General features: G+C 47.8%; 6 protein-coding genes; 2 read left to right on the top strand and 4 right to left on the bottom strand.

Moving 5' to 3' along the window:
• Positions 1–329: 329 nt before the first annotated feature.
• Positions 330–1,481, top strand: GSBLH_T00006168001 (uncharacterized protein; the record flags this gene model as incomplete). Its single annotated transcript, XM_013039271.1, has 1 exon — positions 330–1,481. The coding sequence occupies one exon, from the start codon at positions 330–332 to the stop codon at positions 1,479–1,481; it is 1,152 nt and encodes a 383-aa protein (XP_012894725.1).
• Positions 1,482–1,489: 8 nt separating this feature from the next.
• Positions 1,490–5,390, bottom strand: GSBLH_T00000965001 (uncharacterized protein; the record flags this gene model as incomplete). XM_013039270.1 has 6 exons in its annotated part: positions 5,166–5,390; positions 4,419–5,135; positions 4,149–4,388; positions 3,692–4,119; positions 2,074–3,665; positions 1,490–2,037 (listed from the first exon to the last, which is right to left on the bottom strand). Exons 1-6 carry the CDS (start codon positions 5,235–5,237, stop codon positions 1,490–1,492), a joined length of 3,597 nt encoding a protein of 1,198 aa, XP_012894724.1. The 5' UTR covers positions 5,238–5,390.
• Positions 5,391–7,845: 2,455 nt separating this feature from the next.
• On the bottom strand, positions 7,846–8,483 carry GSBLH_T00000964001 (Rhodanese-like protein; the record flags this gene model as incomplete). XM_013039269.1 has 4 exons in its annotated part: positions 7,846–7,908; positions 7,941–8,104; positions 8,135–8,330; positions 8,362–8,483. 4 exons carry the CDS (start codon positions 8,481–8,483, stop codon positions 7,878–7,880), a joined length of 513 nt encoding a protein of 170 aa, XP_012894723.1. The 3' UTR covers positions 7,846–7,877.
• Positions 8,484–9,266: 783 nt separating this feature from the next.
• Positions 9,267–9,976, bottom strand: GSBLH_T00000963001 (uncharacterized protein; the record flags this gene model as incomplete). XM_013039268.1 has 2 exons in its annotated part: positions 9,267–9,693; positions 9,724–9,976. 2 exons carry the CDS (start codon positions 9,974–9,976, stop codon positions 9,593–9,595), a joined length of 354 nt encoding a protein of 117 aa, XP_012894722.1. The 3' UTR covers positions 9,267–9,592.
• A 278-nt stretch (positions 9,977–10,254) lies between these two features.
• On the top strand, positions 10,255–11,802 carry GSBLH_T00006167001 (uncharacterized protein; the record flags this gene model as incomplete). Its single annotated transcript, XM_013039267.1, is given in 8 exon segments — positions 10,255–10,424; positions 10,455–10,505; positions 10,535–10,609; positions 10,661–10,907; positions 10,937–11,116; positions 11,148–11,396; positions 11,414–11,592; positions 11,616–11,802. 8 exon segments carry the CDS (start codon positions 10,255–10,257, stop codon positions 11,800–11,802), a joined length of 1,338 nt encoding a protein of 445 aa, XP_012894721.1.
• Positions 11,803–11,842: 40 nt separating this feature from the next.
• On the bottom strand, positions 11,843–13,513 carry GSBLH_T00000962001 (uncharacterized protein; the record flags this gene model as incomplete). The annotated part of the gene is made up of 1 exon (XM_013039266.1): positions 11,843–13,513. One exon carries the CDS (start codon positions 13,511–13,513, stop codon positions 11,843–11,845), a length of 1,671 nt encoding a protein of 556 aa, XP_012894720.1.
• Between the last annotated feature and the right edge of the window lie 23 nt (positions 13,514–13,536).

Here is a 13,536-nt window from a genome sequence, read left to right as displayed (position 1 = left end):
GGTACGTCATCGCCGTTCTCTTCTTTGTGGCTTCCTACCTTATCAAGTTCTCCAGTACGTTCGAGATTTTTATTGATGGTTTGGTGTATTTAACTTGGATCATCTCCAGGAAAATGTGTTTACGAGAAGCAGAAAGGAAAGCAACTGCCTTCTGTGGATGTTTGTTCATCTGAATAGGATTATTTGTAGGATTTGATGGCTATAATCAATTATTCGATAAAATCAAAGCATAGTAATTATCAAGACTATTTGAAATGAGAAGGCGAAGATTTCTTATTGTTTGTTGAATGAACCTCCCTTTGCTGTTCCTCTCGCTTCTAGGTCTTTCGATGTTCTTTGAGAGAGCCAGGTATGAAATATCAAGGATTGGGACGACGGTGATGGAAAGTACCCGGTATCTTCCAATATTTCTGTCTTGGAATACAACTCTCGAGATTTCTCATCCTTTACTTTATTCGGATATTCGAGATAAGTTACTGCCTAATTTCCTGCTTGAACACAATTATCAAGAATATGTAAAACGAGCAACGGCTCAACTTGACCAGTTGGTAGAGGACGAATTGCTTTGCTTTCAAAAAAATAACAAGCAATGTCTATCTCACGACTCGGCTGAAAATATGATTGCTTCCAAACCATACAAGGACAGCGAATTGGTGATGAGAGATCCCATCATTTACCCAGCAGTGATTGAGCCAGAAATCAACGAGTACAACGATACCCAAGTGATCATCGCTATTCCAACATCGCCATCACAGTACATAGAGCGAATAGCGATTCGAGCCACATGGTGCAACTCCACTCTCACAAAGAATAAGAAGGTGAAATGCGTATTCTGTTGTGCTACGAGTGACATAAGCCCTTATGTCGACCAGTTTTTGAAAGAAGAAGCCGAGCAATTCAATGATATTGTACAGTTCCCATTCAGAAACAGTTACCTCAATTTGACTCGGCTTCAGTTCTCTTCCTATTCTTGGATAGCGAACCACATTCCCTCTGCCAAATTCATCATTCGATCTGATTCAGATATGTTCGTGAATCCCGATCTGATCATGAAGAAGCTCATTCCATACCCCAAGAAAGATTTCATTTATGGAGTGTTGATTGATGGAGGAGTTCCAATTCGACACCCGCTAAGCAAGTACTATTTCCCCAAGTGGTTATTCGCCGAAGATCGGTTTCCTGCTTACGTATCAGGTTGTTTTTACATATGGTCCGCTGATGTGTTGGGGAAGGTGATCAATGCTTCCAATGTCATTCGACCAATTCACTACATTGACGATGTTTATTATGGTCAGATTTTCCGTCATTACAAGCTACGAATCACCCCTGATCGTGGGTATCTTTACTGGGACCAAGTTCCTATCTCCAATCTCTTTTTCACACATGTCGCTGCTGCCCATCGCTACTCTCCCATCGATTTAAAGGTAATTTGGAAGCTGTATCATCATCAATCCCTTGTTTTTTCAACAAACATATTCTAAACAACTCCCTATTTTACATCATACTTCACTTTAATCGCATCCAAAATGGAGTCTGGCACACTCTTTCCAACAATAATATACGGCCAAATCGTGGTGAGAATATCCAGATAGCGAGGCAGCACCCACGCAGTCAGCTCCGCCTTCAAAAAGATCCTATTCCGCTCCCAAATCTTCAGCAAACTCGTTCGCGTCACAACCTTCTCTCTTTGCAACGCGTTCAGCAGCGCCATTCCTTTAATCGGAAGCTGGGGTTTGGTCAACATGGCCGGAGAAGACGAATAAAACGAGACCAAAATCGCAAACTCCGGAATGACCTTTCCCTCCAGCAGCTGCTTTCCAAACCATTTATAAATCGAGGGATCCGACTGCGGGAACTTGCGACAATACGCAGACAATTCCCAGAGATGCGAACCAAACCGCGGGATCACATAACACATCATCTCCTCTTTCTTTGGATCATAAAACGGTTGCGGCGTTTCGAGAGGCGAAGAATAAACACAGAGAGGACCTTCGCCTGAAAGACTCGGAAGCCAGGATTTGTTAATCGTTGTAACGCCTCGCAAAAAGATTCTATCCATTATCTACATCACACTGCAATTCCTACCTTCCTTTCTTTTGAACCATATCTTGGAACACAAAATAGTCCGGATATTTGTCCTATTCATAAAAAACACGATTCCAACTCTCACGTAGTCACTCGTTTTGATTGGAAGCACAAAGCTTTCTCGATGAATAAAAGCAGGCGTGAGTTCATTGAGAGTCGTTGTGAGATACGGGACTTTTCCCCGCGGGATATCGATATCACGTGCTTCCGAAGGCGTCATTCTTCGCGCGACGTGATCGATAAACCCCGCCGCGACGATCTGTCGAAGAATCGTCGCTTGTTTGGAGGTTGGGGGAACGAGAGGCTTTGAGAGAACGGCGCTGAGGGAAGGCTGCTGCGAGATGAGAAGGCGGTTGATTTGTTTTCGGAGATCGACCATTTCACGCATTGATTTCTCGCGAAGGAAGTGCTCTTTGCAGAATAGAGAAGGCGTGTTTGTGTGGAGAAAAGCGCCGAGAAGACGAAGCGAAGAAAGGGCGTCCGAAGAAGCGTCTCTCCACAACAGAAGAGACTCTCGACATTTCTTCAATTCTTCGTTCTCTTCTGTTGGATCGGTCGTCTCGTTCTCGATCTCCATTTCATCCTCCTTGTTTTCATTTTCATCCTCCTTGTTTTCATTTTCATTTTCATTTCCATTGTTTCCATTGTTTTCATTGTTTTCGTTTCCATTCTCCCGCATTAACAATTCTTCCGGTCGGATTATCGGCGTTCGTCCCGTCAGCGCCGCGATGATTCCCACCACCAGCGGCAGCACGTTTTCTCTCTCCCTCGCCAGCACGATCATCTTCGCGTATCGCACTCCCACCGGGTATTTCATCATTTCCTTCCCCAGTACCGTGATCTCGTCCTTCGACCCGTCCACTGCTCCCAACGCGCGCAGAATCTCCACAGCCGCGTGCAGCGACGCAGCGTCCGGCTGCGTAGGGAAGGGGAACGACTCCACGTTCTTGATCCCCATGTCTTTCATCAGAAGCACCGTGTCCTCCAGCGGCGTTCGGCACACTTCCGGCGTGTCCCAGACCGGGAACTGCTGCTGGAACACCGCTGCGGAGTACAGTCGATAGCAATGCCCGGGCGCTACGCGACCAGCGCGGCCCTGACGCTGCTCTGCAGACGCTTGCGAGATCCACTGCACTTTATACTCGCAGATTCCAGTCTCTTTCTCCCACACTTTCTCTTTGGCGCGGCCGCAATCGACGACGTATTTGATGTTGGGGATCGTGATACTCGTTTCAGCGACGTTCGTCGCCACCACAACCAGTCGCTCGCCTTCTGGAATGGGGTCCCAAATCCGAAGCTGCTTCTTCTCGTCCAGCAATGAATAGAGAGGGAGCACGTGCATCGGAGCAGTGGATTGGCTAATGTCGTCGTAGAACGCATCGGGGCCTTTCTCGAAAGGCACTTCGCCTTCTTCTTCGATGTCAGAATCTTCTTCGTACACGGCTAAATGGTCGACAGTCACGTCTTCTTCGCCGTTTGGAAGTTTTGTTGGCTGGATGATCATTGATTCTGGCTCGTCTTCTCCTTCATTACGCTCCTTCAATTCTTTCTTTCGCTTTGCCACCGCCGTCGGAGAGAATCTGCGAGTTAGAAACCCAGCCAATACTCCCACTTCGAGTTTAACTTGCGACACAACGTTTCGATTTCTTGCTGCCCAGTTAAAAACACGAGAATGCCTCCATCAGGAAGTCGCTTATGAATCTGAACGACCTTCTTATAGGCAGCGCCCACATAATCGTCCATTTCGGTCTTCTTCGCAAAGTGAACGCCGACGGGGTACATTCGCGCTTGCACATGAATGATCGGAGGCGTTGTAGGAAAAAGAACGGGGTTTTTGAAGTCTTCGACTTTCAGTGTGGCGGACATGATGATGAGTTTCAGCTTCGATTTCACTTTGCCTTCCGAATAGAGCTGTGAACGCAGAGGGATAATGCGAGAGAGCAATCCAAGAAGAAGATCCGTATTGAGGTTGCGTTCGTGAGCTTCATCCAATAGAATCGCACTGTAGGAGCGAAGAATGAAATCAGATTGGATCTACGATGAGAACTCATCCCCATGCTCACTTCTTTCAGCAGAATACCATCAGTCATGAATTTCACTTTCGTGTTGGGACCCACCGTGTGATGATCGTATCGGATCTGATATCCCACAAGTCCTTTCCCATCGCACGTGCTATTCAGTTCGTCAGCGACACGACGCGCCATGGAAACAGCGGCGACACGACGAGGCTGCGTGATTCCGATCATTCCTGGATGGCCACTTTCATCGGCTCCATAGCCAGCTTCATACAAAAACTGAGGAACCTAAGGATCAGGCGCGTGTTTCATTCCAACCTGAGTCGTTTTTCCACTTCCCGTTTCTCCGCAAATAATAACCACGTCGTGGTAATTGACCGCTTCCATGATCTCCTGTTCCATTGCACACACTGGAAGCTGGCTTCGAATCGCTGTGATTTCCGGCTTTCGATTCACATTTATAAAGTACGCTTTCTTTTTGAGATCACTGGGAATGGCTGCTTCCAAGTCCTCTTTGATTCGTCGAAGATCCTCCACCGAATCGTCATTGATACGGAGATTGATTCCTTTGGGAGCTGATTCCATTACCTTGTTGATTTCTTCAAAATACGTAGGACCTTTAGGACCTGTATCTTCTTCTTCTTCTTCTTCTTCTTCTTCTTTTTCTTCATTATTGTTATCCGATTCTTCCAAAGGATCGATGAAGGTACCTTCAGTAGGAGCTTCTTGTGTTTCTACTCCCTCTTCACACGACTCTTCTTCTTCTTCTTCTTCTTCTTCTTCTTCGTGCTCCTCCTTTGTATCGGGGTTATCTTCAGGTTTCTCAATTCTAACATGGAGAATCGCATCTTCCTCTTCGTTAAGCTTCATACCCAGCTTTTCCTTGTAAAACGCTTGCTTGACTCGCTCCTTTTTGGTTGCTTTCTTTCCCAATGCTCCCGTAGGCGTGAAGACACTCAATTCTGCTGAATTCAACTGCTTCTTTTGAATCTCCTCCAGCATTTTATCGTGAAGAATCTTCATTTGCTTCTTTTTCTATTGTTAAGTATACAAGTAATGCATTACTTCCAGTTCCTCGCGCTTTTTCGCACGCTTTCCTTTTTGTTCTGCTTTCTTTGCCAATTTCTCCTCTTTCATCTTCTTTCTTCTTTTCTCCTCTCTGGAAACCTTGTTATCGACAATAATATCGGCTGTTCCACCTAAGGCTTGTTTCAGCTCCTCTGAAAGGATGGAAGAGTTGTCTCTTTTCTTAGACTTCTTCAACTTGAGTTTCTTTTTGTCTTCCATTGGTTTTCAGGAGAGAAAAATGAGTCTGTAAGAAAGGTTGTGAAATCCTCAGAACTTTTGGAATTGCGAAATAACGAAAATCCCATAAATCTAGTAATCTGTGAGATATGAACGAAATTCCTATATTCCGGGATGTCGATCCTGGCGTGTTAAACGTTTTATGCCGTGATTCAACCGATGATCTTTCGCAAGTGATTTCTGTAACAAATGTAGCATCAGCGATAGCTCTCTATAACCAAGTCGGTAATGCCATGTTTTCTTTATTAATTTAAGCTCAAGTCTCTCAGCATTGCAAGACTGTTTTAGATAAGGTTAAAGACCGAATGTACTACATCAACAAGCGCATTGGAGAGGCTCAAAAGTCTGTTGCCGAGTATCAAAAGAAGGTGAACGAAAAGCAGCATTATTTGGAAACTATAAACCCTGAAGAGCTGTTTAGTGAGTCCAAAAGTAAGAGAGAAATCTGTTTTGGTAAGCTTCAGAGCCTGAGGAGCCGTACTTGGCTCCATTCGACTTCTTTTCCTTACAGAAGAAGACTGATAACCTTGACCGTCATCAGATCCCGATTCCCAAGTTTGATACGTTTTCCTCTGTTATAGAAATCGATGTATGTACTGGAGCGTGGTTTCAACCGCCAGACCTCCGTGTTAGAGAAAGAATTTGTGTCCATCATTCCGAAGTCCTCCATCGAGGTTCATCATCGTGCTTCCGTGCCTCGTTCCACTGCTCCAGCGAATGAATCGACGTCGATTTTTTCTACATTCGCAAGGAGCTCGATTCTCCAGCCGAGCATCCGCCTCTCCTCGTCCTGTGCCCTCTACGAAGACGAGTTTTCACCGCTCCCCGCCGACTACGACGACTCCTCCGATCGAGCACATCTCCGAAGCAGCAACACCAGCAGCTTGAAGAGTTCCGTCCACTCCGATCTGCCTAGCGAGAAGAAGCACAGCGCCTCCTCTATTTCGCAGTCCGATCTGCCTTCAGAGAAGAAAACGCCGCCATCGCCGCCCATTTCGCAGGCCGCGAAGCCCGCAGAGAAGAAAACGCCGCCACCGCCACCGCCGCAGTCCGCGAAGCCCGTGGCGAAGGAGGATTCGCGGAGTTCGCGGAGTTCGCGGAGTTCGCGGAGTTCGCGGGGCTCGGAGGACGCCAAGGCGGAGCCCGGAGCGAGTTATCGCCCGCCCGCGGATTTCTTGGCGGAGATCCGGCAGAAAGGAGCCGAGCGAATGGCGCGATCCAAAGAAATCGAAGCCCAGTCCGCGCAATCCTCTCAATCCTCTCAGCTCACCCAGTCTATCCAATCGACTTCATCGGCTTCTTCATCGGCTTCTTCTTCGTCGGCTTCTTCGTCGGCTGGGTCCGTTCCCCCCTCCAGGCCGCTTCCCGCCAATTTCCTCGCGGAGATTCGGCAGAAAGGAGCCGAGCGAATGGCGCGATCCAAGGAGCCCAGTGAACCCAGCGAACCCAGCGAATCCTCCGAATCCTCCAAGGCCGCTGCCGCCATATCGACGAGGCGTCCGCCCGAGAAGCCGCTCAAGCCCGCGAGCTCCACTTCCACTCCTCCTCCCAAGCCGCTCCCCGCGGATTTCTTGGCGGAAATTCGGAAGAAGGGCGCGGAGCGAATGGCGCGATCCAAGGAACCCGAGCCATCCGAGCCCAGCCGAACCGTCTCCCAATCGGCTCCCCAATCGGCTCCCCAATCGGCTCCTGCGGAGGCCGTGGAAAGACCGGCGAGGGCGCTTCCCGCGGATTTCTTGGCGGAGATTCGGCAGAAGGGAGCGGCGCGGCAGGAAGCGTTGCAGCACAAACACGAACGAAAGAGCAGCCAGGGCACGCTGGGAAGCAGGTCGGGGACGATTCGCCGCAATGGAACGCTGGGAGGGAATTCCGGAAGCAAGCGATATGGCAAGTTCGTGATGCATGAAATTCGGAGTGGACAAAATACGCTGAAAGTGTGCGAGGATGGAGAAAAGAGTGAGGCGCCAAAGTCTGGAGGAAATCCGCTGCTTGATGAAATTCGGAATTTCAATTTGGCGAATCTTCGAAAAGTGGATAAAACAAAATCTCCTAAGGACACGCAAGAAAAGAAGCCAAATCAAGAGCCCTCGCTAGCGGATTTGATGAGAAGTCGTTTGGAATGCTTCGACTCCGACAGCAACACCGACAGCGACGATTCTCGTTTTGATTTTTCCGATTAATGTGCAAAAGTGTTGTTTGTTTTGGAAAAAAATAACAAGGCACGTAACAAAACCCTTAAAGGCTATGAATTCAAGTAGCATATGATGCAGGACTGAGCCCAGCTGGTGTTGGGTGCGGACTTCAAATCCGTAGGGGAGTAACTGCCCAGCAGTTCGATTCTGCCTGACCTGCGCCAATTTTTTCTTCTCGGATATCTTATTTTCGCGCTGGATTGTTCGATCAAAGGTGTGGATTTCGTCGATTATGCAACAAACAACCATACAAAGAATAGCAAATTGCTGATTATTTCTCTTACAGGCTAGAACGCTCAACAAGACGAGCTCTACACAGTTAAAACGCAATACGAAGAAAAACCTCTGTTCGTGGTCCCACTCAGTGAGACCTCCCTTCAAATAGATTGCCTTAATACCTCGAGAAGCATAGTAGTTCGCTGTTTCTTTGCTTCTGTCCTGGTGGTTCGAATAGAAAAACACTCTAATCTTTGGGAAACGGTCAAAATCGGTCTTTTCAAATTTCTCCTAGACATAAATAGACAGATGAACGGCAACAAGAGGCAAAGCGCCACTGATATGGGCTTCATCAAATTCCTCTTTCGAGCGCGCATCAACTATTAATATATATTCATTACTCCGAGTGCGGATGATGTATAATTCTTCTGCGGATATCTCTTCTGCTAACATTTCACTTTCAGGCTCTTCGACTTCAAGGGTCTCAATAGAGGATCCTCCATCCTTACCAAGTTTACTACTCGTAACTGCTACCACGAAGCCAATACACATTCACTTCTCGAATAGACTTCACCGGTCTCAAAAGAAGTGTGTAAGCTACAAACGCGAGTAGAGCAATAACAATCAACCGTCGGAGACGGTCTCTCCTATAAATCGTAGTTCCCAACATAAAAAATAATGAAACACCGTATTCGTGTTTCTTCGAACAAACAGCCCATCAGACGTATACATCGCCACTGGCATCATTTATTAAATGTACGATGATCACAGACCCAGACAATTTCAACTCCTCCAGCGTCTTCTCCATCTACATCTCATCCTCTCTCCCCACGCCCACCTTGCTCGTCAAATTCTCCGGCGGCTTTCCTCCCGTCAGCAGCTCAATCTCCTTCCCCTGCAGCTCCTTCTCCGAGTGCTTCACGAACTCCACCAGCTGCGCCACCGTCGCCTCCTTCTTCACACAAATCACTTTCTGCTGGCTCGGCAGCCGCAGCTTCATCCGACACGCCGACGGGCCCACTACGTCCCACGCTCCCTTCTCTCCTACTCGGCACCGCGATATCCACAACCGTCGCTTTCTTCGGCGGCTCGCGACAATGCTCAAGCGCCGACTCGCGAGGCGATTCCCGCGGGGGAGAGACGCTCCGGCGGACCCGCGACCCGCTGGGCGGGCGTACGAGGGGGCTGGGGATGGGGCGAGGCCGCTTGGAAGGCTTGGGCTCGCGCTTGATGTGGGCGAGAACGGGCGAAGAGTGGAGGAAGGAGGTCTTGGAGTCGATGGAGGGCGGCAGAATGGGCGGCAGATTGGTGGCGGGGTTCTTCGCGAGGAAGTCCGTGACTAGAGTGGAATGGGGGAAAAGGAGAAACTGTATTCCATGAAACGGTCGGCGTTTTCGATGTCGATCTTGTTGAAGTGCATCATTTCGCTACCGGTGAGGGGATTGATGACGGCGAGGTAGGGGAGAGCACCGAATTTGTAGAGCTGGTGGAGACGCTCGCCTTCACTGAAGGTGTGTGTGTGGGGATCGACGAAATGTTGGACGATGATGAAGTTCTCCTTCATGATCTCGTAAATGAGTGGGTTGCGGAACAAGTCGCGATTGATCGTACCAGACTCGAAATCTCCCTTTTCCTGGGGATGAATGACAGATATATGTCAAACGAATAAACAGAGGAAAATCCACTTTTTCGGTTCACGGTAGATGGCCTGCTCTCTTGCGGATTCCAAAAGATAAGGACCGCGCAATTCCTCAGGTAAACGATAGGTCGCTGCCAGATCTACATGAAGTGCGCGCAATAACCACTACTATCACTCTCCGCATTATCAAATATACTGACTGAGTACTTTTGAATGTCAGATCCCTTGGGAATATATATTTCTACAAGTAATTTCGACTGAACGGTCCTACCCTGATTCTCATATATTCTGTTCGATCGACCCATCTCCTCCATTTCCATTGAATTCTCATCTTCATCAAATTCTATACTAGAAGGGGAATCATTGTCTTGAGCAGATGCTGCATGATCAGAAAATATATTGGCATTGTCAAAATACAGAGAAATAGCTTGGTCAATATTTCCTTCCGATATTTCTAGGTACTTCCGTGCTGTTTCTGCATCTGTACCAGTAACACTACAAAAACCGGCAATTGCATTGTCCATTTCAAAAATATATATACATTGATCGGGTAAATATTATTAATAAAACAATACTTATTTTAACAGGTCGGTGGACATTGCAGATTATTAGGTGATGGTTCGGAAAATATCCATTCCCTCACTTATTCTGGGTGTTTTTTGTGCTTTTCTACTGTATGTTGGTGTAGATCATTTTCACCTTGTTCAGTTTGGTTCCTTTTTGTTTTGTTGCATTATTGATAGATGTCTTAAATAAATCAGAGTGTTCAAACAGCAATGTGGTTTTCTATACTCCCTATATTATGGAAGAGACTGAAAAACCTTCTCCTCCTACGAATCGAGGTCTGGATTCATTGAATGATAACTTTCTCGATTCAGAGCTGAAAGAGCAAAATATCTACCTATCATCCTTTGAAGATGTTAAGTCCAATAAATGCCATCCATCAGAAATCGATTTTTCGTCACCCAATTGGTATTCGTTGTATTCGTTGTTCTATTGTAGGAAAAACGAATTCCAAGAACGGCAAGAATGCATGTTTTCGAATTACCAAGGGTACTCTATCTTATTCAAGTCTGAATTAGAGATGTCCCTAAGTCACACTCAACAGAGTACAAAGACACCTCCGACTCTCTCTATTCGTCCATATTCAAATATGAGTACGAGGGTGTTCACGCCGCCTACCTCACCAATGCTTGCTTATCGATTAGTCGGCTTGAAATCCAGTTATTCTCGAACACCACGACGTTCAGCAAGCGATTAGAAGGATACCAACACCTCTGGCAATTCAAGACCGTGACCACGCCCTTTCCCAAGCAAACGGACCGCAATCACGTGATTTACGATGATGACGGCGCTTGGATGATCATTCCTGGATGGCAGCAGCATACCAGTCATTTCACGGAGAACATCATTATGGTCAATCATCGTGCTACGCATCCCGATAAATTCCCTCCTGTATGTGTTGGATTCTCGATGGAACGTAGATGAGACACGTGTTTTTGCCGCAATTTCGCACGGAAAAAGAGATCAAATGGACGAAGGGGTTCTTGGAAGCTCTGAAGAAAACGCATCCGACCAGCGGATCGAACGCGATTTACTTCCATCCCTATGAAGATATCAGGAAGATTTCGGGGAAACACGCGCTTCTCTGCTGGCGACATATCGTTTGGAATGGATGTGAGAGGTAAATCGTAGACGATCAGCGGTCATGTGAATCATTTTGGACGCGGCGGGTATTTCCCTGATCCTTTTGAAGCCGATTATTTGCGAGCCTCGATGTACACTCATTTCGAGATCGATGCGTATAAATACTATCAAGGAGATCACTCGTTGCTGAAGATCTTATACTTGCCTCGCGATGTGAAGAGCAATGGAAGGCAGTTGATTAATGTCGATGAGATGGAGTCAATGATTCGGTCGCTCAAGGTCGGATTTGGTTGGTTGGTTGGTTTGATGGGTAGAATCATTATGTGTACAATTCAACTCTCATTCACACGATTCCTATGATCGATCAGGTTCGTATTACTGTCGATTCCGATATTGTTCTATCGGTTCACGGAGCTGCAGTCGCGACAATCATCTTCCTTCTTCCACACTCCACGTACATCGAGCTGCGTCCGCCCAACTTCCGTGATCCGTGGTATCAATTGCTTTGCAACCAAGGCCATTTGCAGCATGTGGCGATGAACAACTTTTCGTTCCCTTTGCCTCCGGAGTGTCCCAGCATTCGAGCCACGCTGGACCCGCTGAAATACCAGAACTGCTGGAGGAAGGTGCATTACGCGAATTATTACGTGTGTGTGGAATGCTTGCGAACCGTGCTTCTTCAACAATACTTCATTATACGTAAAAACAAATACGGACTGTGCTCTGTTTTCAACAAACACACGCTATTCCTTCACGATCGTTACCAACCCCTTCGTTCCATCCACCTGCACTCGCATCCCCGTCTTCAGCCGCTTCATCAGTTCTTTCACTCCCACCACGCACGGAATGCACAGCTCGCGCGCAATCACGCTTCCATGCGTCAACGGCCCGCCGATCTCCAGAATCACCGCTGCTGCATTCATAAACAGAGGCGTCCAGGAAGGCTCCGTCGCTCGAGCTACCAAGATCGCGCCAGGCGGAAGCTCGGTGTCTGGATCCGTCACGAGAACGACCTCTCCTTCCACCACACCACTGCATGTCGGGACGCCCACCAGCACGTTTTCTGGAACGTTTTTGAGCTCTTCTTTGAGCTCGTTGGACGCATCGAGCATGATGCATTCGGGAGCAATGATCATTCTCGCATGAGGGTGAAGAGGACTCGCGTTGTACACCGCCCTTCGCTTCGCCACGAGCGATTTGAACTCCGCTCCTCGCTCCTCGTTCGCTTCCCACGCCATGATATCCTCCATCTCCAAGTAAAAAACGTCGTCGACCTGCTCGAGCAGTCCGCGCTTCACGCATTTCTGCCCGATCAGCAGCAACGCGCGACGGAACTCGGTCGTAATCCGGATGAATCCCTGCTTGGACCACTCGCGATACGTCGGAAACACGCGAGCGTAAGGCAGATTCCTCTGAACCACCCAGCGATCGTACCAGGTCAGCTTGCTGAGGATTGCTTCGGTGGCTTCGTCGCGCTCGCGGAGGTTTTGCTCGATCGATTTCGTGTTCGTCGGGTCGATGCGGTGAATCAAAATCAGAAGATCGACCGGGCGTTCTTGATAGCGAGGCGACGCCAAGTCAAACTCGACGTTCGCGCGATGGCCAAATTCGGCGAGAAATGCGTCCCACGCGTCGATAAATGATTGGCTCGCAGAGGAAGCATCGTTTCGGATCGAATTGAGGAAACTGATCGCACGATCGTTGTCTTTCGCAGCGCAGATAGATTCAAACTCTTCTGAAAGAGAAGCATTGTCTTTGAAGACCGCGAGCAGAGCGCTGGCCGCTTTGGAAGACGCCTGGCTCCAACGAGTCGCGATGCTGTTTGCGTTGAAACACCACAAAGACTGGATTTCGGATTCAGTCAATCCGTATTTCTCCAAGATGGAGGTGATTCGCCTGGTCGACATGAGAGTGTAGATGTTCAAACTGAGCGATTCTTTATAAATCGCGGTGTACACATCGTGATGGCCGTTCATGATATGCGTCATGGACACGTTTTCGCCTGCTTCGAGAACATACTTCTGGAGAGCTTCGGCTCGTTTATCGACTTTTTCGAAGATCGCTTCGGTGTCTTGAATCACTCTTTCCACAGAAGGGAACGTAAAAATGTAATAAAGCAGGTTTCGGACAATGTGCGAGATCAGAGTCTTCCAAATCGCAGGGAATGCTTTATGGTCAACCGTCTTTTTATAGAACGGATAATCGTTCTGATAAGCCTCCATGATGATTCGATAGGATTCAAGATCCATTCCTTTCATGAGTAATTCCAACCCAATATCCCGAATGCAGCAGTCGCACACTCCTGCAAAATTCATGTATAAATAGCCATCGATCGAGCACGTGTAGTTCTTCGAACACCACATGAACCAGCGAATCATCGAGATCGTGCTTGGGGTGAGCGGGCAATCGATCATTTGAAAGTTGTCTATTCAATAGC

Source organism: Blastocystis hominis (genome assembly GCF_000151665.1).
Source record: "Blastocystis hominis, Singapore isolate B (sub-type 7) whole genome shotgun sequence assembly, scaffold_1".
Classification (NCBI taxonomy): Eukaryota; class Bigyra; order Opalinata; family Blastocystidae; genus Blastocystis; species Blastocystis hominis.
Note: the sequence above shows the minus strand (reverse complement) of the source record. Positions and strands in the feature narration are given on the sequence as shown.